General features: G+C 45.2%; 3 protein-coding genes across 6 annotated transcripts in view; 1 reads left to right on the top strand and 2 right to left on the bottom strand.

The window, feature by feature from the left end:
• Nucleotides 1-675: 675 nt before the first annotated feature.
• Nucleotides 676-11,390, bottom strand: ralab (v-ral simian leukemia viral oncogene homolog Ab (ras related)). 2 transcript variants are annotated; one of them, XM_023842310.2, is made up of 5 exons: nt 11,148-11,390; nt 4,139-4,396; nt 3,822-4,030; nt 3,470-3,644; nt 676-3,054 (listed from the first exon to the last, which is right to left on the bottom strand). In XM_023842310.2, exons 2-5 carry the CDS (start codon nt 4,250-4,252, stop codon nt 2,932-2,934), a joined length of 621 nt encoding a protein of 206 aa, XP_023698078.1. In that variant the 5' UTR covers nt 4,253-4,396; nt 11,148-11,390; the 3' UTR covers nt 676-2,931. The 2 variants fall into 2 exon arrangements, with proteins under 2 accessions (XP_023698078.1, XP_023698079.1); XM_023842311.2 differs by lacking the exon at nt 11,148-11,390 and adding an exon at nt 7,701-10,215.
• Nucleotides 11,391-12,726: 1,336 nt separating this feature from the next.
• On the bottom strand, nt 12,727-16,278 carry c4h7orf25 (chromosome 4 C7orf25 homolog). 3 transcript variants are annotated; one of them, XM_072711315.1, is made up of 3 exons: nt 16,188-16,236; nt 15,330-15,371; nt 12,727-14,633 (listed from the first exon to the last, which is right to left on the bottom strand). In XM_072711315.1, the coding sequence occupies exon 3, from the start codon at nt 14,615-14,617 to the stop codon at nt 13,316-13,318; it is 1,302 nt and encodes a 433-aa protein (XP_072567416.1). In that variant the 5' UTR covers nt 14,618-14,633; nt 15,330-15,371; nt 16,188-16,236; the 3' UTR covers nt 12,727-13,315. The 3 variants fall into 3 exon arrangements, with proteins under 3 accessions (XP_072567416.1, XP_023698057.2, XP_072567417.1); XM_023842289.2 differs by lacking the exon at nt 15,330-15,371 and having other exon boundaries at nt 16,188-16,278; XM_072711316.1 differs by lacking the exons at nt 15,330-15,371; nt 16,188-16,236 and adding an exon at nt 15,057-15,075.
• A 4,465-nt stretch (nt 16,279-20,743) lies between these two features.
• The window catches only part of fbxl7 (F-box and leucine-rich repeat protein 7), a 38,048-nt gene continuing 33,771 nt past the window's right edge, over nt 20,744-25,020 (top strand). The window contains exon 1 of the mRNA XM_023842321.2: nt 20,744-22,254. Within this exon, the coding sequence (XP_023698089.1) occupies nt 22,218-22,254 (37 nt within the window). The 5' untranslated portion in view covers nt 20,744-22,217. The remainder of the gene's footprint in view (nt 22,255-25,020) is intronic.

Below are 25,020 nucleotides of genomic sequence, written 5' to 3' on the forward strand. Positions count from 1 at the left end.
TTATTTTGGTGACTGTCATATAGTATAACATTCATACTGCTCTTCAGTCTTCCACATATGAGCATTAATTCTCCTTAAAAAAACGGCAGCTGGTAAGAATATTTACCATTCATAAACACACCACGTATTCCTATGCTCCACATTAATATACAGAAGAAATCACGTGTAAGACCACTTAGAGAAACATAATGCCTAAATTTGGCATTTCTTTTCATTTCTCCTGGGCTTTCCAATTTGTGTTCTTCCCAGCCTCATGTGGGGATTAACTCGGTTGGACGTGAGATTTTACGTCGTTGGGAGAAACAGGTTAGAGATGTATGGCGATTTGAAATTATGGGAGGGGGTAGCAGCATGGCTGTTTTTTATAGATGTGACTTCATACACACTTACTGTCTTCAGGGGTGGCCTGAAGCCACAGCAGGGGGCTTAAAATGAGAGAATGTCTTTAAATGCAGGACCAGTAGCTTTAATGACTGATTTGAAAGAATGAATTTTGAGGCAGCAAGACAAGCTGGGGGCCATCAGTGACCAGCCACTAAAGGCTGCGCGAGCAGAGTTTCCAGAGAGAATGAAGAACATGCCGAGGTGCCATTTGGAAAGTGGGTGTGACAGTCATCATGCTCCTTGTTCTCAGAATTTACAAAAGGGACACCGCCAAACAAACAGACTGCAGGGTACAAGTTATAAAATGGTAGTTTATTTCTTTATTCATGTCATCTTCACATTTTTAAGCTCTCTTAATGGCTCAAAGTACAGCAAAAAGGCGTGGGCGGGAGGAGCATCAGCCCTTCCCTGCAGCATCATCACACCTCTGCACCCACGTGCCACAAACAGAAAATGATGTTAGTGGTTCAGTTAAGGATCCCTGGTTACACGGTACTTATAACAAAATAAGCAGGGCTAAAGCATCGTCACAACAGTTTAGAGAGAGTGGGAAACAGTGGAGATTCAGTGAGACGTACACATAGCATCCATACTATTTGTTAATGCTGAAATCCCCCCTCTTCTTTAAAGCCCGTTTTCTAAACCATTCCCAAAACAGAGCAATACAACAGACTTAACGAGCTACTAGAAAAGGGCATTCAGAATAGTCTTCAAAAACATTTCCTCACTTGAAATGTCCAGATTCCAGAAAAAGCTGTACACATTTCTCCCCCCTCCCCTCGCTGGATGACATTCAGTAAGGGATGCATGTGAATGAAGCAATCTTACAGGAAGGGGGGAATGGGCACAAAACAAAATCTCATCTAACCTGTGATGCCCCCAATCCCCTCCAACAAAGCACAAACACAGAACATCAGCACATATTTGCTTAGATGGTTTCAGCACGAGCAGGAATGCACCATGGAGGCACGCTAGTTAGTGTTATGGGTTTCGGTTACCTGGGAGACGCCATCCTCCGTGCTGCATCGCACTGGTTTTCACAGAGTGGAACAGGGCATTTAGTGCTGCTGAGAACGTGTTCATCCAGTCTGAAGCAGGACCAAGCAGACTCCGTTCAAAATCAGGCCACAGGAGAAAATGATGCACAAGAAACGCTGAGCTGAAAGTAGCAGGAGGAATCCCCAGCCCTTTGTCATCATTAGCTCACATGGAACACAGAGCTCCAGCCCCTTAAAATGCTTCAGGAAGTCAGGGGCCACAGTGCAGAGATTCACCCAGGTTTCCAATTCAACATATTGGTCCCACTGTCTGCACTGTCTTCCTATGAACTTGTTTTGGGGGTTATGAAATGTCCTTTGGAAAGTAATCCACCAGTAGGTACAGAAAAGACTGGTAAAACAAGCGCAATCTTTAAATAATGGCATTCATTTCTGAAATGACATTGTGAATGAAATGACAAGTGCGATGCTTGCAGCAAGTGCCACGCAATGCATCTGCTAAAGAACGGAGATGTCAATAAGGCAAAGCATACTTACAGAGCTACGCACCCACCCACAAGCACAGGGGTGCCGTCACTACATTTCAGATTAAACATTACTGAGTGTCATTAGCTAACCATACAGAAAAAGACTATTAGTGACACACGCTTAACAAGCACAGAGCACAGGTGGCCTAGGTAGGTGACCTCCTTCCCCTCTCACCACCCAGCAGTTGTGCTTACGGCCAGGCCCCGATTCCTGCACTCTAGCCCAACATGGCAAGAGGCAGGAAGGTGCCGTTTAACATGAAGGCAAACGGGACAGACGCGGAACCAGACCGGACTGGACCGGAGCACTTATATGTACCCACATGCGACGAAACACAGCAGCTGTGAAGGAAACCAGGTGATACAGCACAGCCGCCTCCCACCGCCGGGCGTAGCAGGTCACATGACTAATTCCAGGAGCTTGCAGTAGCTTCCCTCAGGTCAGACACGCTCACAGTGCACGGCAGGGCTCAGAAACGCAGCGGTGGCAGGCAGGTAGCCGGCCTCCGAGCTGGGAGGACGGTTTTCACCTCCGCCTCTCGCCATGCTGGCCTCGTGAGCCCCAGTTCAGGAGTCCTGTCGCTAGGCCTCATGGGAAATGTAGTGGAACTAAGAGGGACGCGATGCACCAGCAACATGAAGCGGAGCCTGACCGGTGGGCCGCCTGTAGCTTTAAGCATGTATATAAAACTCTCCACAGGGGAATAAGGGCTGCTCTAAATGATTTAAAAAAAAAAAAAAAAAAAAAAACAGAACTGCTGTGATCACTGTGCTTATGGCACCAGATATATACAAGTTATACAGCGAGAATAGTCCTTTCACTATCTACCCCATCCAGCTGTTCACCACCCCCCCCTTAGCTCCTAAAGCGCTACGCATCTCTCGCTCCCAAACTTACCCCCATCCCAGAGACACAAGAGGAAACGACCTCTCACAGCCTGAGCTGTTCAGAGGGAGCCGAGGGGAACCAACACAAAGAGGAGGAGTCGTTAACAGAGGGCTGTGGAAGAGGCCAGCAGCCATTATAAAATGCAGCATCGCTCTCGAATCCGATTGGCCAGGCTTTTTCTCTTCTTTTTTCCATTTTTCTCCTTGCTGTCCTCCATCTTTCTTGCCCGAATCTCACGCATCAGGTCAAAGAACACCTGCGGATGACAAGATTGACTTGTGATGCCGCTAACGAGAATGTCACAGGTCAGGGTTACGGATAGCATTCATGCTAATACTGAAATCAGACTCAGAAACACTATTTGCCAGGAATGTCAAGCGTGCCAGATTTTTTTTCTGGGTGTTATAATGTGTGTGACACAGAGCACAGATGAATAACATCAGACAGAACAAAGAACAATAACCATGAAACATAAATGAAAGGTTTTCATTCATGGGGTTGCAAGTCTGAAATTGAATGGTTAGCCTGCACTGAGTTATTACTATTGAAATATAGGTTACTGAACTTGGGCTTAAAGAGTGTTCCTGTTATCTGCAGGTCCCACGGTGTGGAGGATGGATGGACAGACAGATGGACGGCACAATGAACCACTTTCCCCCATCCAGACCCACCTTGTCCACATTGGCGCGGGTTTTGGCAGAAGTCTCCACGTAACTGACTCCCCACTGCTCGGCACGCGCCTTCGCTTCCTCCACGCCCACCTGCCGACGGTCCTCCAGGTCAGACTTGTTCCCGACCAGCAGGAAGGGCACGTTCTCGTCCTCCTTCACCCGCAGGATCTGCTCTCTGTGGAGTACAGGTATGCTAGCACTCTGCGACTTGTTTCCTGCCATCCTAAACACCCACATGTGCCTGTACAGAAGCAGGTAACTTCCCCGGTCAGCTGCGGGAAGAGGTTACATTCCCCTGCCCAGTGTTTAGTTTCTGTCCTCTGCTGAACCCCATCTCTCTTCTAGGTCCCACCTGAAATCCGCGGTGGCGGTGAAGGACTCCAGCTCCGTGATGGAGAACACACAGAGGAATCCCTCTCCGCTGCGGAAGTAGTTGTCCCGGATGGCGGCGTAGTCTTCCTGCCCTGCCGTGTCCAAGATGTCGATCTGGACCTCCTCACCGTCGAGGACCACCTTCTTCCTGTAGCTGTCGGCTTTGGTTGGCTCATAGTCCTCCACAAACTGAAAAGGCCAACGATACCACACGTCTGAGAACCTCTAGGGTGAGAGGCCCCTTGACAGAAAATGATTCAGAGCCCGGGGCACACGAGCGACAGGGAGGCTGCTCACCTCGTCATACATGAACTGCAGGGTGAGGGCCGACTTGCCCACACCACCACTGCCCACCATGATGACCTTGTGCAGGGCCAGCGAGTTCTGTCCCTTTGGCTTGTTGGCGGCCATGGCTGTACACGGGCAGAGAGAGAGAGAGAGAGAGAGAGAGAGAGAGAGAGAGAGAGAGAAAAGGAGAGAGGGATGGAGAGAGGAGCAGAGGGCAGTGATGGAGTGCAGGATCCCACCAGTCAGGGGTCAGAAGACAGATTCTCCCTGAAAAGAAAGAAAGAAAAAAGACATCCATCAGTAACGGTGACAGACTTAACTTGGACTCCCAGTTTAAAGCATATGCTGGGTTTGGCCACGCCCCTCCTGCTTACAACACCATGTCCACTACTCATACTTAGCACTGTGTCCTGCATCAAACCTCTAAAGTCACCCTCATTCCATAGGGGACACCTTTGTACAGCTGTGCAGACTGATGAGCCTGGTCTCAAGGGCCCCCAGCAATACAGAGCTGTCCTGAGATCAGTTTGGGGTCATACGGCAAGGGCCTTAGCACCTCTAAAGCTGTGAGAAAAGGCAGAACCCACACTCATCTCAGAAGATGAACGTGAATGTGCTTATTTAAGAAGGCCAGCCAGTAGCGCTATGAATGAGTAATAATAAATATTTTAAGACGGCACACAAAACTGCTGGAATGATTCCAGCAGCCTTACTACTTCTCCCTGGGGGAGCCAAACAAGAATGCAAGCCCACTTCTTCATTCATCACTATGGAAACCGGGGGCGTGAGACGGGGCACCAGACATGCCAAGGTCAGTGTTAACTCAAGACTTCTCAGGAGCCAATCAGAGCCCAGCAGCCAGCCTAAAGTCCCGCCTTTAACATACACGCCGCATCCACTCACATGTCTGTCAGCAAGGTTCTCCAACACTTCACCGAGGTGGAAATCTCCTCTCTGGAAACTGCTGACCTGTCAATTCTCTGCACCATCAAACCAGCTTCACTTCTACCAGTGCCTGTGACGGGCATGCACTTCATGGTCTGGCCTTCACAACATGCTTGTGACAAGAGTGCACTGACCTTGAGGGGGAAGCTGGGCTGCGGGACTTTCGTCCGGCTGCTTTCTGGAAGCTTCCAGAATAGGCAGTGTTTGCCATGGCGAGATACTAACGGCCCTGTCGTCACACCACCGTGCCAATAAGGTTCTGTGCAGATGATGGAATCTCTGCTGGCCACTGCATCTCCTAACCTTCACTTACAAGGTGCTTCAATGCTGAACAAAAGACTAGTCTCCGCGCACTCACTCTGGATCCTTTGGCTTTCTGCCGATCCCCCCCATTCCCGAGGGTCACACACAGACCCCTCTGTTCCCCTGGAGCGCGCTCCCATGGCTCCATTACATCAGCTGGACACGGTGACCCGCCTCATTCCGCCAGAGGGTTTGGCCGTCTCCCATTTTAAACACGGAACCACACCAGAGAAAGAACCGTACTCTCCCCAAGCCTAAACCACAGCTTACGTGCTGTACATCCGTCCCGCCCCGGAATGATCAGATAAGCAGAAACAGAACCTTCTGGAATTCCAGGATGTTCCTTGGCACATTTATTTGTGCTCCTTTCTCCAACATGCAGCACTAAAGGTCAGACTTCCTGTTCGCGCTTCCTGTTCCATCATCCCCAAAACAGCATCCACACACTCTGCTCATTAGGTTTCAGATCTCTCTTGCGGCAGACACTTGGAGAAGGCAAAGATCCTGAGTGGCTTGCTTACAATTCGGCGATGTAACTGCTTTTCCTGATCCTGGGCTGGTGCAAGTACCATTAAATGAGTGGCCTGAGGCCCCCCACCCTTTTAGCACGAAGCCTAGCAGCAAGAGGCCTGGGGAGGGACCAACATGAGTGTTGAAGTTGCATTCTGGGCATCATCATGTGACGCCACCATAAACACATAAACCTAAAGGCCCCCGTCTTCCACTACAGGGTAGGAAGGAGTGAATTCAGAGAGAATGGTACCCTGCAGACTTGATACAGTCTCCTACACCCAATCCAACCAATGCAGGCTCTCCATCACACCCAACGGCGCATCTCCCACTGCACGGCACGCCTGGATAATCTGCCATGCCACGCCCACACGCCACTGTCACACGTCAGTAAAATGGGAAAATGTGGAGTCATATTCCAACTCACACAGCTGATGGGCCCGTCCAAGCATGACATCGGTCCACACCATGACCGGGTCACTCAGAGTAGCACTACCCTGACTGTGCACTGCCAGTTTTGGGGGATCTGTCGAGCATGAGGGCACCCCCCCACTTTGTCTTACAGGGAAAGGTGCTAAATAAGCTGCTTTAAAGCAAGCCTCCATGTTCCTATGACACCCTAAAAAGACTAAGAAAAGTGGAAGATCATACAAGAGCTTAGCAATGGTACCAGTGAAAACAAATCACAACAGCTGCTGGTCCCACAGCGGGAGTCACATCCCACAAGGAGGAGCATGAGTCACAGTAAGGGCTCGTGGTCCCAGTAAACACTGACCAGGCCTGAGCTCAAAGAGAAGGTGGGATCACAATAAGGCACTGACAGCAACTCGCGTCTATGCTGAGGTCACCAGACAGACCCAAGGGAGAGACAAGGGACGGCTTCAGACCGACGACAGTTGCAAGGGTAGCGCCTGAGCACAGTGTCAGGCAGGCAGCATTGGGGACCGACGCAACATGGCCAACCCAGGAATGGGTCTGGGCCAAAAAGAAAGATACTGGAGGTTCTAGCACCCAGAGCGCAACATTGTGTGGTTCAACTCCCTCCACGTGAGGCACCAGAGTGACTGTTCCCATGGGATAATAAAGCACATGAGCTGACATGTTGCAGACCAGATCAGCTACGTCAAGAGATCCTGCTTATGAATTCATTGTTCAGTTTACAGATCACTTACGTCCAGGTTGTTGAACATTGATCCCCTATTAGACAATGAATTACAAACAGCCCATAGCAACAGGCTCATAAAATACAATTACACAGTTCAGTGCTCAGACTTCATTACACAGAGGTATTATTTTTCTCCTTTTCAGAGACCCCTAGCATCAGTTGAAGTTCATCATGAATAGCAGACCTATACTATAATCATAAATATTGCTCATTTAGGATGAAGTCACTGTACTTTTAAGAAGAAATTAAAACTGGTATCTGATTTACACGCTAACAGTGGGCATTATGAATTTAACAAGCTGAATAACTAAAACACAATGACACACATGGTCAGAATGATCCTTCCTTTCTGTCCTGTTCGGGTCCACATGCCATCCAAACATTCTCAACCGGACAGCTGGCCATCATCAGCCACCTCTATCAAAGATAAGCCAGTCCAAACCTACCTGCATAAGAAGCCCTCACCTTCAAACCACTGAGCCACACAAATCCCAGCTTATGGCTGGTTCTCATCTGACGAGTCTTCTTTAATATTTCCAATCGCTCTTGCCCTTGAAATCACCCCAGGGAAAGACAACAAACAGCAGCCTGGATGATGGAGAAATAGCAAGGACAAAACTGGATTGCTCCTGTGTACCTGGAACCTACCTTGCAGAATGAACGTCCAGTGGCAAGGATGTTGGTAGAAAAACACCGTATAACAGAATCAACTACCCAGAAACTAGTCTGTGCAGTATGTATTATTAATGAATAAACAAATAAAGAATCCCTTAACATATCAGGCATTCTGGGCACATTAATGAGCGCAGAGCTAACATTGGGTTTTCTGAAGTGTGGGAACTGAACTTTCTGAACCACTGCTTCATCCATGCAAATAACACCCACAGAATGTTCTAGACTGCACTACTTGATGGCAAGGTGAACACTCCCCCTCAGGAAGATTCTTCAAACCTGGGATTATACTAAAATAGTCCTGAATGTGTTACATTCATCACACAAGCAGACAAACAGCAGGATCAGCCCCTGTGACGAATGTCGGTCAGGCTGACGCCGAATTAAAGATCCTGCTAAAAAGAGTGCTGACAGGCCGTGTTTGAGGACACCGATAACACAGCTTCAGCAAGGTATCGTCACCCCACAGCTCGTAAATGAGGACCCAGCACAGAACAGCCAGAAAAACATGAAACCCCTCATCCTGTTCCCAGCAAGGAATTTGAATGCTCCCTGATGCCCCTATGTGGCCCCTTCACATAGAGTGTAAAAGATCAAACTTAAGAGGCTCATTCGCCTGACATGTTCACATTCAGTCACTAGCAAAGTCAGTGCGAGACAAAACTAATGGTGCTAATTCAGTGTGGGTTACATGCTGAATCTGTGGCAGAATCAGGCCATACAGCGGGGAAAACACAGAGTGGACTTTGGCAAATGGAGAACTATATGACCCATTTCCGAAACCCCCATAAAACTGAACCAGGCAACGGGCTGTCGCATAGAGACCCGGTGCGCAGGGAGTATCCGGGCTGCAAACCGGGGCCATCCTCCATGAAAGAGTGAGGGCAGCTGGGAGCCACATTCCCCTGCTTTGAAAATGTGGAACGGTAACAATCAGGGGGCTCTGGGGAGCAGACTGGCTGCCCTGTGCCCTTTGCAGTCAGACACACGTAGGCTGGAGCCACCGCACACTGCTAATGTGCATTGGGTGTCCAGCAGTGAGGCAGAAGGAGTGGCACTGCCAGGCAGAGGCAGAAACTTGAGAGGAGCCTTGGGGATGGGGCACAGCTGTGCTTAACACTGCACTCACACATCGGTGGAGTACTGTGTTAAGGCCACAAAACAGTTTCTGTGAAGCTCAAGGCCAAAAGCAACACTACATCACCTCAACAGAAGAGTACAGGATAGTTTAGGGAAGGTTTGAGACCATAAAAGGTGCTGTGACAGACGGACAAGGTTTGCTGTGGGGTGTCGTTCAGGACACGGGCAGACAAGTTGGGTGGCTGATTGGCCATTCTTTGTTGAATTATTGAGCAGGACAGAATGCAGGTATACAGGGCAACCCTTAATGGTAGGTTTGACTTACTGAGAGTATATGCTAGGTTCTGAAATTAAAGAATAAACAAGTGATCACCATTTGTGCACACAGGTCCAAATTCTGATGGGATCATACTTAACACGAACAAGTACAACACTACCACATTAGGCACATAATAAGATATGGTTTGGCAGAGACCCAGCACTGATTAGGTGAGAAAGGTAAAGCCTTAACAGCGATGCCCAGCAGCAAACCCTCCCAAAACGCATACTTAGGAACACAAAGGACATGAAGCAGCCGACTTGTGGTAATGATGCTCAGGTTAAACATTAACAGCACTGGCACTCACCTGGCTATTCTATAACATCGTTAACACCAAAACTAACCCTGTAAGCAGAATAGGGGCTAAGCATTGGCTATTTTTGCAGAACACAAATACGCTCCATTATACAATCAAATCAGCTGAACAACACAGAAGTCACAGTCTTCAAGGACACATCCAGCTCACAGCAACAACCCGAGGAGACACACCTCTATAACAAATGGCCCCGCTAATGCACACTGCACCTCACTGACCTCCTTACATGATACAAACTCCAGACCCTCATAATAGACCTGCACATCCAGTCACAGGCAAGCTAGTGCATCAATGTCAACATGTGTGAAGGAGCAGCTCAACAGGAAGGCCTCTCACTCCCCAAACAGCTCACACTTCCCTTTATTTTTATAAAAATATCAATGAGGCACAATGGAGTGCAAGTAATGTGGCACATGCACCAATGAAGCAATTAACATTTCACCTTACAAAATAAAAAAAAAATGCTTTGAGTTCGGATCAGAAATATTATGGTTACTGACTGCACTGAGCAATAAAATAAACAAATATAGCAAATTAAGCAATACTTTTGTCAGCACAATACAACAGATGTAAAAGAAAGGAAGGTCCAGTAAACAAAGACAAGGGCTCCTCCTCATCAGAATGCATATGAGAACACTTTCTCGAGCACTATGCTATTTGCTGACTAATGCTCACACACACACAGGAGAAATGAGTGTCACAAATTCATCCTACTGCATTTTTTTAAACAAGGAGAGGATACTAGATTACTTGGGGGAAATGCTTGCAAATGAAACCAGAGATGTGAATCACACCCCCAGAATGCAAAAGGTATGCTTAATGGATTTATCATCCGAGTGTCACTCTTTTAATGGACCCGAGTTGGCGGCATACCCATAACAGAGACGTTTTGTTTCTGAACCCACATAAAATGCATTGATCAGCTTTCGGATGAACGGTTAAAGGCAACAAACAGGAAAATCAACAACACATTACAACACACTTTAGAAAGCCCCCTTGGCTAAAAATGGAGGGAAGCGATACAGATCCCAGGGAACCGAGGCCATCTGATCCTACAATCCATGCAGCAAAGGAAATCCCCCATAACTGAGCGCGTACAAGGAGTCGCACAGAGCAGGAACAGGCAAACCCACAACGCACAGGGCCAGAGCGCCAGGCACATGTAACAAAACCCGCGCCTCGCCCGCACATATATAACGAAACCTATGGCTCGCTCGCGCACAAACACGCACCCTGTGGCGCACACATGTATACATACGTACAAACATATCAAAACCCGTGGCTCTCATACCCCATACAAAACGCTGGGCGCTCTCTCTCACACACAGTCATATTTATACACATAACGAAACCCACATCACGTAGCGCCGGCGCTTTCAGCCACAAACATACTGAAAAAAAAAACAAATATGAAAAGGAAAGCAGTAATAACAAGAGACAGTAAAGTGACAGTAGGGGGAACGCGAGCGGGGAGTGAGAGTAGAGCAAAGCGAATGGACAGCGCCCCTTATCTCGCCCGCGAAGCTCGCAGAGGGCGCCGCAAAGACCGGCCGGACACGCAGTGCCGCCAGGGCGTCGAGGAGGCGACCATGAGCCTGGAAGGCGATGTGAGTCGGGCCGGGACGCAACGACGCCCCTCGCAGAGTTAAGCCAGCACGGAGACGGGTGGTAGCCCTCGGAGACCAACCAAAACCCCGGCGACACCTACCTGCTGCTCTCGACTCGCCAGACGGACAGTTAACGGGAAAAAACAAGCAGAAAGCGGCCGCGTTCGCCTCAGGTTATTTGATATCGTCGTGTCGCGTCTCTTGAGCTCCAAGCCGCTGCTTCCAACCCTCGGCAGACCCCCGGGCGCCCAGCACGAAGCTCCAGCCGCTCCCCTTCACTGTACGAACGGTATCGGATTCAGCCCGGCAACATGGCGGAAGGGTGGGGACGAGGACGCTGGTGTGACGTCAGCTCGTACGTGGCGTCGCTGCGCGACTCGGCGTCGCCGATCTGGGGTCGGTTCGGGCTCCGTCTGGCCACACTGCGAACGCTATCTAGTGCAGAACGTGACTGATCTATGATGAGCCGTCGGTGGTCTAGGAAGGCGGTTCGCTAGCGAGTTTAACCGCTGCCCCAGAGAACACCGCCCATTATTTAATATCGAAGATCATGTGCCGAAGTAAAGCAGGGACCTATCCAGAACAGCTGCCGGGACTATACAGTGTCGACTGGGTGAAGGTCACGCTGTCGTTAATTGTGTACGCTCACGACTTTCATGCGGACATATTTCTGCCGCCGGTATTTGGTGAAGACAGAGACGTAGATTTTGTCCAATGTCAGGAGATATACGTTCACGAACCACAGATATAGTGTATGCGACATCGTAAGTAACGATGCGCTCTTCATTTAAGCTGACGCTTTCCTACCAGTCGCCGTGCCCACGAAACTCATGAAAGTGCTTCTTCTCTTTCATAACAGTTAAGGACACACCTCTAAATCCGGTTAATTTTGGCTGCTAGACATTATCCCCCGCACCAAAAACAAACAAAAAAAAACAGGCAAGGTTTTTTTTTTTGAGGCCGAGGTTGGGGATCAAGGCGCCTTTAAATCAAGCTGTAAAATTTCAGTGCTATGTTACATTAATGTTCAACTATGTATTTTAAACTGTATTAAATTATCGCTGCACATTGTAATCTTTAGTCATTATGCATTTTTTTCTTTAATAAGAAAACATTTTCTGATTGACTAATGAGAAACTACCTAACTCTTTAACTATGCATACAATTATAGCTCCACCTCATGGGCAAATAGTTAATAACAAGGGCAGATACCGAAGGCGCATGAACCGATGAACGCAAGACTTACCGTCACGGGGATAGAAACACAAAATGCAGCTTCTTCACACCCAGTAGGTTCGAATATGAATAAGGCATTTGGGGAGTCAGGTCGTGGTCTGTATGTACACACTTTAAATCCAGAAACTTTGTGAGACACGAGTTTGATAACCATAGGTAGGATGTACTTTGCAATGGGCCACGCTCTCCCACCAACATGATGTGTGGTTCAGCAGGTTAGGCCTCTGTGGAAGGGCACCAGTTTGAGCCCTGTCCTTAGCAAACAGTCACAGCTCTGATGGGCATGTGGAAATGCTTCAGGTGTGCTGGATAGATGGCCTAACCCCAACCTTTGCTCTCAGCTGTGTGCGTATACATACACGTTTCAAAAGCAAGCAAGAAGCATATGCAAAAAGAAACATTCGAATGCACTTGTGCAAATGGCAATTGTGACAATTTCACAAATTTGTTCACCTTATTTAATTGCTTTGAAAAGAAGACGGTACATTTTCTCAGCTGGGTAGCTGCTTGTAATTCAGCAATATGGCAGCTCATTTGGGCAGTGGGGGTGATCTTTTTAATGCAGCCAATAAACAAAATAAAGGATATTATTGAGTGTGAAAAATAAGTACTCATGCATAGCATTGTAATTCTTACAATGCCACAAATTTTACTTTGTACATGAAAAACCTCCTTAGTTATATAATGGACTTAAAGAGATCTAAAACATATTTACATTAAAGGGGAAAAAATTAACCCCTAGTCTTGTATACAGCATAATATTGGGATTTCCAAAACGACCCTGAGATGGTCACATAACCTGGCTGACATCAGTAGAACGGTGTTCACTCACATTATTCTTCCGTTCTGCTACCACATGTTTCCTTTCATTATTAATCTCATTGTGTTCTTAGTGTTGATGTGTTACAGAAGGTCCAACCTCCCACTGAGGGAATGAGCTCACAAGCCTCTCTTAACCTCCTCATTTTGCTGAAGCCCATCATCTGCATTTTCCAGTTATTCTTCACCTATGTTCAGGCCTTGTGGGTGCTCTTTAGATTGGGCTGGCCCTCCACTCCTTGCCCTCAGTGAGGGCACGGGGCTGGTGGATGAAGACGCTGTAACGGACACCCTGGTTGGCAGCTGCCCGGACGAAGCCGCTGTTAGCAGTCATGGTGATTGCCTGCAAGGAATCTCCAGTTCCAAAGATCGTGAGAGAGCGACGATTGACCTTGGAGCTGGTTACTAGCCGCAAGGTGCGTTCGGACGGCTTGTCCGGCACCACCTGCAGGCGGGCCAGCAGCTGCTCCGCCCGCTTCCGCTCCCCAGGCCCCCCCAATGTGTCCAGAATGACCTGAAAGTCATGCACAGCTGACTGGCAGGCGAACAGCTCCTTGTCCTGCATGAACTCCTCCAGCTTGGGAAGCACTTTCTCTTGGCGCTCCTGGGCAGCCTGCTCTGTCAGCACTTGCTCCTTGAAGGTAAAGTGGCACCTGCCATGGCTTAGGGAAGACACATAGGTGATCAGTGTGGTGATGTCCAGGTTGACCCTCTTACACACGTCCACCTTCACCTCCGTTGGGAATGCCACACTGGCAACAATGGTGTCCCTGTCCACCCTGGTATGGAAGGCACCTGCTTCTTCATCTTCCTCATATTCATCCTCCTCAATCCAGTCTTTGTACTCTTCCTCCCTGGGAGGGCTGCCTCTGTCCTCATTTTCATCATCCTCACCCTCACCCCCACCCCCTTCCACTCCAGGTACTTGGTTTACAGCCACGATGTCTCCCTTCACGGAGATGCCCATCTCAGCCAGCCGGTCAGCCATGGGGCTGGATACCCCATTGTAGAAGGCGAAGATGATGTGTGGGTTGCTGTACTGCACAGGCTGCTGATGGCTGGCCTGCACAAATTCCTCTCCCTGCCGCACCACGCTCTTGTCTCCATACTGGCCGCGACCCTGCCAGATGTTGTGGAGAGCCTCTGCCTTACGTCCGATTGCCTTCACCCAGGTGTGCCCACCATTGGCCACCACATCTACCACCAACGTTTGCCTCTGGCCAGCGGCACCCTCATAAGTAAAGACATGCAGCACACTCACTATATCCTCCAGGCTCTCTGCTGACTCCACGATCGCCTTCAGGTGGGTGAGGTTGGTGCTATGCAGATGTGACTCCTTGATCTGCACTTTACCATCTTCTACCTTCTGCAGGAACCTGAGCTCGGCTCGCAACTTGCTACAGAGCTTCGCCCGGCCCTCGATCTCCCGCGTCTGCCGGCTGCAGAGCTGCTCGACCCGCTCTAGCAGCTCCTGGGCCACCTGTATCCGATCCTTTAGCATGGAGTCTGCCGCCATTGCTGGGACATTATACCTGAAAGAGATGAGGGATGCATACACTGACTGATCAATGGTGCCACACAGCCATGAATGTAAAGGCAAATAGCAGCTCACATTCCAGATATTCCATCTTGGCTTTCAGTTACAAAGGAGACACTTAAAGGTAGCACCAAACTGAAGGATTATAACTGAAAGCACAGCATAATTCATACACTGCTTGGGCACATAACAGTAAATACACCAAGTGATCCTGACAATTTTAAAAATAAATTTGTCGGAAGTCATGCTTTATTGCTATATCTGTTAGAGTAAAATGTAACAGCGATGCGTCTCTTAGGAAATGCAGCATTACACTAGAGGCATCTATTATTCAGTTTTATAAGACCTCAGACCCAAAAACACAGATGGAGAGTGCAGTATTCCAGTGAGGAAAGGAAAAGATGCAAGTGCAGGTCACCTTCATGACAGGTGAAATTCTTCTAGGGCACCATACATCTCCCTATGTTTTCAGAGAACATGGCGAGATTACAATCTAAACCAGTCCAATTATTTATTTAGACAAACATTCACAGAGCTGACCTAAATATTCTGTAGTGTTATACACTGAACATCTAACTAGCAAATAAATAAATATATATATATATATATATATATATATATATATATATATATATATATATATAAGCATGCTTTTAAAATAAGGTAAGCCCAAGAAATATATTATTCAGACCTTATAATTTAATAAATTGTGAAGATTATCTTGTCTTGCCCCCTGTAAAATGACACACATTTCTTCTGTTAATACTCTATTTATACACAAGCATTTATAAATGATTCACTATGTTATATATAGGTGGGTCGAAAGATCAGTGCGTTCCTATATTTAATCCTTATCTAATAATATCATACAGATACCAGTATTATGCACTATATTTTACATTATATTGCTTTATACGTGGATATTACGACACAGAACCTCACACGCAGTGCTGAATAACGCGACCTGTGTTGCTGGAATGTGTGTAACTCATTTTATTTATGTGAGCCGTAATACCGACGAGTGAATGACCACACAGGCTTGACTGTGTTACGCTCACCGTGCATTCAAAGGAGCAGATCAAATCCAGACCGTCAGTTACCTGTTTATTCATATTTAACATATGTGCCTCCTGCCCTGCATTTACCCTGCAAACTTTTAGGTACATCTCTATGTCAGAGTTTTCGCTGGTATGTCGTTGAGGGAGTGTGTTTCTAGACGAGGCCATTCACTGGCGGACCGCCCTGCCTTAGACAAGCAGCTAATGGACGCTTTACGTTGGATATAATCACACCGACAACCAACAAATCTATAGGAAGTAAGCGCTTTCATTGTGGTCTCGGCGGAATTAACTAAAAGCCAATGAATCAAAAAGGTTTTCGCCACGTCGCCCGTACTTATCCCAACTCATGTCTCCTAACAGGAAGCCAACTAAGGTAACCATACTTACTAAAAGCTAATATCATGACAAAATTAACAATAAATCGCGAGTCGCAGATTTCTCAGGGGTCGATTAATGGTGTCACCGGCGTGAAACCCTGAAACACTTACGGAGACCAGGAACCACGTATCTCCTACCGCTATTCCGCCGCCTGTGCAAGCGGAAGCTTCTCGAAGATGTAGCGGTTTTTAAGGCACTTCCTGTCAAAGATGGTTACTTCTTCCGGTTGGCACCAGAAGTTTATCGGTCCAGCGATGGGAATTACATGAGTTTCTGAGGTCTTTGTGGTTTTAGGAAATACAGTGTTAAAATGCAAATAACAGGGGCTCATAGACTAAACAAATCCACCAAAACAAATTCCTTGTATTTTCATACTTGCCAAATAAAAGAATTCTCATTCTATCCAATTCCTATGTAGCATATGGTCAAGGGTAGGTGGACGCTCTGGATGGGATAAAAAAAAGGTGAAAGTTTTAATGAGGAAGTGGAATGAGATTTTGTAAGTGTCTTTATAGCTACTCATTTATATATATTCCTGATCCTTCAGCAGAAGGCCAATGTTTTGGGAAACCACTAGACCACTCAGAAGTGATTCTTAGTCTGTGGATATTTCACATTAATACCCTTTGGCAAGAAAGTCACATGAAGTCTACAACACGGGTCACAAACCACAATTAATCATTATTTTACAAGCAATATTTAAAGTGTTTGAGTTGCCTGAAAAATGGAAATGATTGGCATTATTCCTCTCAAAAGGTATCAAGATCAGGCAAGGGGAGACTAAATTTATAGTATTCCACAATCTTGTTCACATATATATTAATTTCTTTTATACTATGGTTAATGATGTTCATTTACGGGAAGGCAAGGGACAGGGTGACAAGGACCCTAAAAAATAATTGGAATATAATTAAATTGATCTTAGTTGGGGGCCCAATATGATGTGCTTTTATGGGGCCAAAAATATGTACAGTAGTGCCAGATAATTGTACAACGTTTCACATCATTATCGCATCTGGTCCAAATCCTGCTTCACACATTACCGGCCACGGTGATGGTCAGCCTCTATGGCCATGCACATCTACATGTCGGTAGGTTATAGGACACATATGGTACACATATTTGTCCATTCGGTACATTACATTTGGCTCTTATGCACAGTGAAACTAATACAGTTTTTGGCATGGGCAGAACTTAAATTCACAAGTAGGTGTTCAGCATTCTAATTCTAATTGTGGCTGTGAGTTGGTTACGGCTAATGCAGGTTACAGTCAAAGTCAAAAATCAAAGTAAACTTTATTGTCATCTCAGCCATATACAAGTATACAGAGAGAGAAAATTGCGGAGCTCAGGGTCACCCTGAATTAGGATGTAACAAAATATTATGTGTGCAAAAACGAGAGTAAATATAAAATTTAAAAAATGAAATTGAAAAAAAATAATAACATAAGACATTGTGCAAAGCCATGTAGGTCAGTGCAAAACTAAGACTAGAAATGGTAAGCAATAGTAATACAGTCATTAGTAGTACAGTCAGTAGTAATCGATGGTTTGGGAACATTTTGGTTTCCTAATAAATCAAATCACTTTTATTGTCACATCTAGAACGGGTGAACTAATGGGTGAAAGTCTTGGGTCAGACGTTCCTATTGGCAGTGCAGTACATTAAATAAAGCAAACTACATAAAACAACTGTATAACAGTGTACTGCACATAAAGACTTTACATAAAACAACTATACAAAAGTATACAAATTTACATATGCACAAATGAAACGGTGTAATATACATACAATACAGCATACATACAGTAACCATACAGTATGCCATGGGGCAGACAGACACCAGCTCTAGAGAGAGCCTACCAAGGCTGAACTTGGCCATGTTGCTGGAAACACATCATCTGCTAATTTATCACGGATATGTGACCTTATTCAGTGGTAGAGAACCCAAGATTTAAATGGGATTTAGTTCATCATGATTCTTCATTTATATATATATATACACTCGCCTAAAGGATTACTAGGAACACCATACTAATACGGTGTTTGACCCCCTTTCGCCTTCAGAACTGCCCTAATTCTATTTCACTTCTATAATGAGTGAATATGCACAGAAAACTCCTTAATTCTTAATTCTAAGCTCCCGTTCCACCACATCCCAAAGATGCTCTATTGTGTTGAGATCTGGTGACTGTGGGGGCCATTTTAGTACAGTGAACTCATTGTCATGCTCAAGAAACCAATTTGAAATGATTCGAGCTTTGTGACATGGTGCATTATCCTGCTGGAAGTAGCCATCAGAGGATGGGTACATGGTGGTCATAAAGGGATGGACATGGTCAGAAACAATGCTCAGGTAGGCCGTGGCATTTAAACGATGCCCAATTGGCACTAAGGGGCCTAAAGTGTGCCAAGAAAACATCCCCCACACCATTACACCACCACCACCAGCCTGCACAGTGGTAACAAGGCATGATGGATCCATGTTCTCATTCTGTTTACGCCAAATTCTGACTCTACCATTTGAATGTCTCAACAGAAATCGAGACTCATCAGACCAGGCAACATTTTTCCAGTCTTCAACTGTGCAATTTTGGTGAGCTCGTGCAAATTGTAGCCTCTTTTTCCTATTTGTAGTGGAGATGAGTGGTTCCCGGTGGGGTCTTCTGCTGTTGTAGCCCATCCGCCTCAAGGTTGTGCGTGTTGTGGCTTCACAAATGCTTTGCTGCATACCTCGGTTGTAACGAGTGGTTATTTCAGTCAAAGTTGCTCTTCTATCAGCTTGAATCAGTCGGCCCATTCTCCTCTGACCTCTAGCATCAACAAGGCATTTTTGCTCACAGGACTGCCGCATACTGGATGTTTTTCCCTTTGCACACCATTCTTTGTAAACCCTAGAAATGGTTGTGCGTGAAAATCCCAGTAACTGAGCAGATTGTGAAATACTCAGACCGGCCCGTCTGGCACCAACAACAATGCCACGCTCAAAATTGCTTAAATCACCTTTCTTTCCCATTCTGACATTCAGTTTGGAGTTCAGGAGATTGTCTTGACCAGGACCACACCCCTAAATGCATTGAAGCAACTGCCATGTGATTGGTTGATTAGATAATTGCATTAATGAGAAATTGAACAGGTGTTCCTAATAATCCTTTAGGTGAGTGTATATCCCTATATGTTATACATCTAATTTCACAATGTGCGAATAATCATCTCTTGTTATTCTAACATATTGACAGAGGCAATGCCTTTGGTTTCAGCTGTTCCTAATTGTGTTTGCAGTTTTAATAATAAATAATGTCAAATCAAATTCCGCTTTCCCTGCTGTATGAAAATTGCACCAAAATGTGAACCCAGAACTGGGGTTTATGCCGAACTGTGAATTTACACCCCTAGTAGGCTGGCTTTCTGGGGTTCATTCCCCTAATGATATTGTGGTTTATATATATTAGTGTAAATATTGTTCATTCTTTGGTCTTGTCCTTTGTGTGCACTGTTGCATTGTGCCTCCAGGATTGTGTTGGGTGGGTTGGTGTGTGTGTGTCTGCCTTATGATAAGCTGCATCCTAGCCAGGGTGTCCCTTGGCCTATGCTGTTCTGTCCAGCCTTCCTAACCACAACCATGTTCCCGATAAGACGGACAATGGGCTTGTGGTGTCATTTGAAAAAGTAGATATTATGCTAATACCATTATACAAAACAGGAATGCACATCAATTATATGTATTTATTTATGTGAAACTGAATGATGGCAAACAGCCTTTTCTCTTATATCGCACAAGAGCACTCAAGAGATCTCTCCCCTCAAATTACACAAGTGATCGCTCTCTCATGAGCTGGTACAATGCGCTGACCACTGTTGAACAAGGCTAAGGAATGGGCACCAGTTGTACTTTAGATGTGGTGTTTAATTTGGATGAGATTGTGACACCCATAAGTTCCAGACCACAAGTAATGCTCAGTTCCAAGAACTCACTTTTCCTTTATTGTTGGAAAGTGTTTTATTTACTTCTGGTGGCCATCTGCACTGAGCATATGCTTCCTGGCTGTCACCCAGAGAGGCAGAGGATAAGTTTGGCAGTGATGGTTCGGGGTTTGGCACTTGACCTCATCAGATCAGCCAGCAGACACTGATGAGCTCGACTGTGCTCCAGGCTGTACTGGTTAGTGGTGAACTATTCACAGCGTTGGGAAGCACTTTTCCATACTGTGCACAGAAACGTTTAATATGGGAAAAGTTAATACTGCAGTTTAAGTCCTTGAATGGGAAAGGCCATGGTCTGTGTGAAAGTGCAGAGTTTTCTGTGCATATTCACTCATTATAGAAGTGAAATAGCATGTTACCTTGGTTTTTGTATTCATATTTCGTTCAGTATATTGGTGAAGCGCGTCCGATGTTGTAACGAGTTGAGCTACCTATCGAAACGTGCTATCGAGTCTTTCTGCGCATGTGCAGTTCCACCGTCTTGGGATTAGGGTTAGGTTTTTGGGGTTTGGGTAAGGGTTTGGGGGGGGGGGGGGGCGGTTAGTGGTTTTTTTGGGGTTACGGTTAGGGCTATCGATTAGCACTACCGTAGCCTAACTCGACAAAGTAGCTCAACTCGACAGAACACAGGCTTAAGTTTAGCTTTTATTTACTATTTAAAGGAAAAGCAGTACACGGAAGAAATGTAAAGCGCTCCCCCGGTACATCAGAGCATCCTGCGGTCTGGCTGGCACACGCAGGCCTTGCTTTACCAGCGGATCGGCGATGCGCACCGCTTAACGCCTATTTATTACTGGCTTTTGAGTGCAGTTTAACCTGCTCAGGCCGCCATCAGGTGCGTCTGTCGCTGAAACACTCGCGACAACACGTTGATAGAACGCTGGGCAAATATACACCCTATATGCGAACAGCAAAGCTTAGGGGAAATAAACGTTTTAGATTTGTAAACATAACTTTTCTCCATCAACTATCAAATTTTTAACACGACATAATATTTTCATAATTTTGATTAAATTGACTTGTTTAGGGGTTTGTTGCTTAATGCGTTAATACATTGGGCCTCGTTTTGAACGGTTTCAGACCATCAATCCAGACAGTAAACCAGAAATAATTATACAAATTTTAAAAGTTAAATAGTAATTGTGACATTGTAACAGAACATAGTAAGAAACGATGCGCAGCATGACGGATGTATTGCCCACCAGAGGGCTGACAGGACCAGCCCGCTTACGTACCTTGTCTGGAGCCGAGCGCGTTGTTTCAGGCCAGGATTACAAAGTATAATGAAATTGGATTTCCGTGTCCTGCGTGGAGGCTTTTCTATTTGTAGAACCTTATATAGTTAAGCGTCCTCGGTTACGATGAAATAATCACAGATTCGTCTATCTCAGCCTGAGTTTCTCCATGACCCATGCAAACTTTTAAAATTAATAGGGTTCCTATTAACTCTTACATTTCTTTTCCTCCTCGTAATGTTTGTAAAGGAAAGGTTTGCATCCATTGCCAAAATTGGTGTGAACCGCCATGTGAAGACATTTGGAGTATTTGGTAATATGGGAAAGGTAAACTATGATTAACTAAACGAATAGGTTGTGCTTATACAGACTATTAATTGGGGGAAAGTATATGCCTAAAAACACATATTTCGATCAAACACTCTTATAACTTAGAATGTTTAAGTGCGTTAAACGGCGACACAAAGAAAGTTTGCATGTTCACGGTCTCTTTAAAAGCAACCCATTCGCCTTCCTCGGAGAATGACATGTCCGAAAGGGGAGGACTGGATCCGGAGCCAGTCCAGGAGACTTGGACGGGCTGGAGTGTGTCTACATGTGAAGCGACTAAACAGGGGCGGATGCAGGACTCTCGACGCAACAAGTTAACTATTTATTTATTTATTCGTTTTTCCCCTTCTAATAATCTGGAACAGTGTTCAGGACGGTATCTCCGTCAGAAATAGGATCTGAACTTTTAGGGGTTTCGGCTCCGGTATGGTATTATGGATTGCACAATGTCAAGGTCTGGATTGCGAATCTGAAGGACGACTGTTTGCATAGTTTCAGATTCACCGATTGACTTTGATTGCTTTTTATCTGTATGGATTAATTTTTATGGGCATCTCCGGATTCTGTGGCTAGATTATGCATTCGTCAGGATGGGCGCGAACAATGGGAAACAGTGTGGAAGTGAGGGTAAGTATCTATCCTGCATGGGTAAAAACTTCGGTTTTCCAGACCGAAATCGGGGCTTTCTCTAGATCACCCTAAATATGATTAAATCTGTTTTAGTTATTAACCACGTATTTTACTAACGCATATTATTTTAATAGTTTATCATGCAGAGTTCATACGCATAGTTTTGTTTCACTTAATATTTATCGTACTTTCTTTATTGCTCATTTATTTATGGATTATTGTATTTCTTAAAACACCAAGCTTTTAACCGTATTATGCTGTTAAAAGTGAGCAACTTGAAAAACAAGGAAAACATAATTCCTTTATAATACCTTTATATGAATCATACAGCGACTGATACGCCTTTTAAAACTATAAGCTTATTGTGTTTAGTGTTGCATATGGCATAAGAAAGGTACGTCTATTTTATCCCCGCCCCTTAACCAACCTGGACTGCGTGGTATTAGCGCCGTAGTGGACGACAATCACAGCAAATTAAGTTTATTATACCAGTTTAATAAACGCTTAAATATCTGCGCGATCTGTTTTAGATGCCATGGACTGAATATAATACCAGAAATGCCATAACACAGTATGATGTGTAAATGCCACAGAACGCTTCATACTCACATTAATTGGCGTAGGGGATCATTCTAACTAAACAACATCCAATAAAATAATGGTCATTATCCGTGCCATACTGATAATATTAGAAATGTGAAAATTAACGTCTATGGTAAATAGATGTTTATAATTGAGGCAAGAGTAATTTGTGTCGATGATAAACCATTGCAAAAGATCAGTCCTTACTTAACATTTTAACGACGACTGTCTATGTCCATACGTTACTTTAGTGTGAATAGGCGTCGTCGTTTCGAGCGTCTTACACACGATCATGGAATGAGTTGTTGAATCTGCTGGTAAATCCCCTACATTAGGTTTTTGAAACAAGATTCATTATTTATTTAGATAAATCTTATAACCTAGTGCTGGATTTTGAAATATTTCTTCACTATCTTCACTTGTTGCTTTCAATAGTTCGTTAAAATGTATTGCCTATTGAAATAAACCGAAGAACAGACAGATCTTGGCTATCAGACACTTAACTACTAAACGCAAATTCCTATTAGCGCCCCCAGCAGACAGTAGGTGTTGCACGCGTTTCCCTTTAGCTGGTAGAACTGTAAACATCATGTAAATATAGAGATGAAAACAAAAAATTCGCAGCTGCTGTTTTATTATTATTATTATTATTATTTTTTTAAATAGATTTTCTAATGGTATGTTGGTAATTTTCTCCCTCAGATGAGGGACACGCTGACCATCATTCTTTTGCTGATTTCAGCACTTGAGAATTCAGCTTCTCCAGTTTTTTTAATAGACCTTTTTATAAGAACTTGTGCCTTTTGAAATTTTTAATAAGTTTTGCCTTTTAGGCATGGCTGTGGCTTGTGAGTGTAGTTTCCTATTCATCAGACTTTGTTGTGGGTGGTGTTCATGTCTGAGGTGATGGCTTAGTGACATCAGTTTAACTGTGGAATATCCATTTAAACTTCCTTGTATTTTATGGTATTAGTAGCGGCCAATGGTATCTTTTTGAAAGGCCCAAGACAGATTATACTAATTTGAGTGAGTAGGAAAATGCAGGAGCTGTGTGGGTGAACCTGATCTTTGCACTAAAGACCATGACATTGTCCCTCATACCCTTGCTTACATCAGTGCTCCTTAGGCTCGGCGATGTGTCCGACGGGATGCAAGAGAATCCCGACACTGCCAGCCCTAAATGAAAACACATTACCCGTCTGCTTGCAGGATCACTGCGCGAATCCATGTCCAAGAGCCCACTGGAAGTCTCTTTGGAAAATATTTTTGCAGTGTGGTAGCACCGTGCTTCAAAGCAGAAGTCAAATTTTCATTGGCATTTCAGCATAATTGAAGTCTAGGCAACTTTCTTCCAGTGTAATGCAGGCGGACATTTTGTGTTCACAAGGCCTTGCCCTGCCAGAGATAAAGGTCCCTGGTTCATGCAGCCCTGTCTGTTTTGTATCAATAGTCAGATGCGTTTGTAATCCTCTTATTTCATTACGTATGTATATAATGTATGATTTTTATTTTTTTTTTTGTAAAGGAAAACTGACTTAGTTTGTGCTCTCAGACGGAGTGTAACTTGAGCCCAGGGATGGTGTAGAGTAGTTCTCCACCCTGTCAAGAACCTTCGGTGTGAAGCTGAGGGAAAACGATCTGTTGCAGCTGCATTTGGCTTTTACTGGAATCTAAGTCTCAGGCAACATCATCTGCCAAGACCTCTCTCTGCCAAGAGGGGAGGAATGCATTCAGCGTTGACATCACATGCAATTGAGCAGTGGAGGTGTTGATGAGTAATGACAGGGGGCAGGTGACATCTCAGAAGACCTGGACAACAGGGCACAGACCTGGAGGGTGGCAAGTTACTCCCTGATGGTGGGTGATAGATTTGGAAACCAAAACCAGTTAGTGGAGTCACTTGAAGAGATCTGAATCACAGCGGACTTCATTTAGCCTCATGGTCACCCATAAATGTAGGAACCAAAGTTTCAGGAAGTGCCAAATGTTCATTTTTACGTTTTATTGGTTCCTCTGGTTTGAATAGTAAATACATTGTAGAAGTGAGAGGATAGGGCCTTCTGTGGGCTGTTGAGGAATTAGCGAAGTATCTCACCAGCTCCTTAGTGGCACTTTCAGACCCTGTACAGGAAGTTACAGAGAAGTGTGGAGATTTCTCTGTTGGTTGGTGTCTTGAAAACC

This window comes from Paramormyrops kingsleyae, chromosome 4, assembly GCF_048594095.1.
Source record: "Paramormyrops kingsleyae isolate MSU_618 chromosome 4, PKINGS_0.4, whole genome shotgun sequence".
Lineage (NCBI taxonomy): Eukaryota > Metazoa > Chordata > Actinopteri > Osteoglossiformes > Mormyridae > Paramormyrops > Paramormyrops kingsleyae.

Bases quoted from the DNA above. Each gene is read 5' to 3' on its own strand.
- ralab (XM_023842310.2), bottom strand. From the start codon at position 4,252: ATGGCCGCCAACAAGCCAAAGGGACAGAACTCGCTGGCCCTGCACAAG. The intron at 4,031-4,138 runs GTGAGCAGCCTC...TGGCCTTTTCAG, and splicing joins TGCAGTTCATGTATGACGAG to TTTGTGGAGGACTATGAGCC. The intron at 3,645-3,821 runs GTGGGACCTAGA...TGTACTCCACAG, and splicing joins ACCGCCACCGCGGATTTCAG to AGAGCAGATCCTGCGGGTGA.
- c4h7orf25 (XM_023842289.2), bottom strand. From the start codon at position 14,617: ATGGCGGCAGACTCCATGCTAAAGGATCGGATACAGGTGGCCCAGGAG.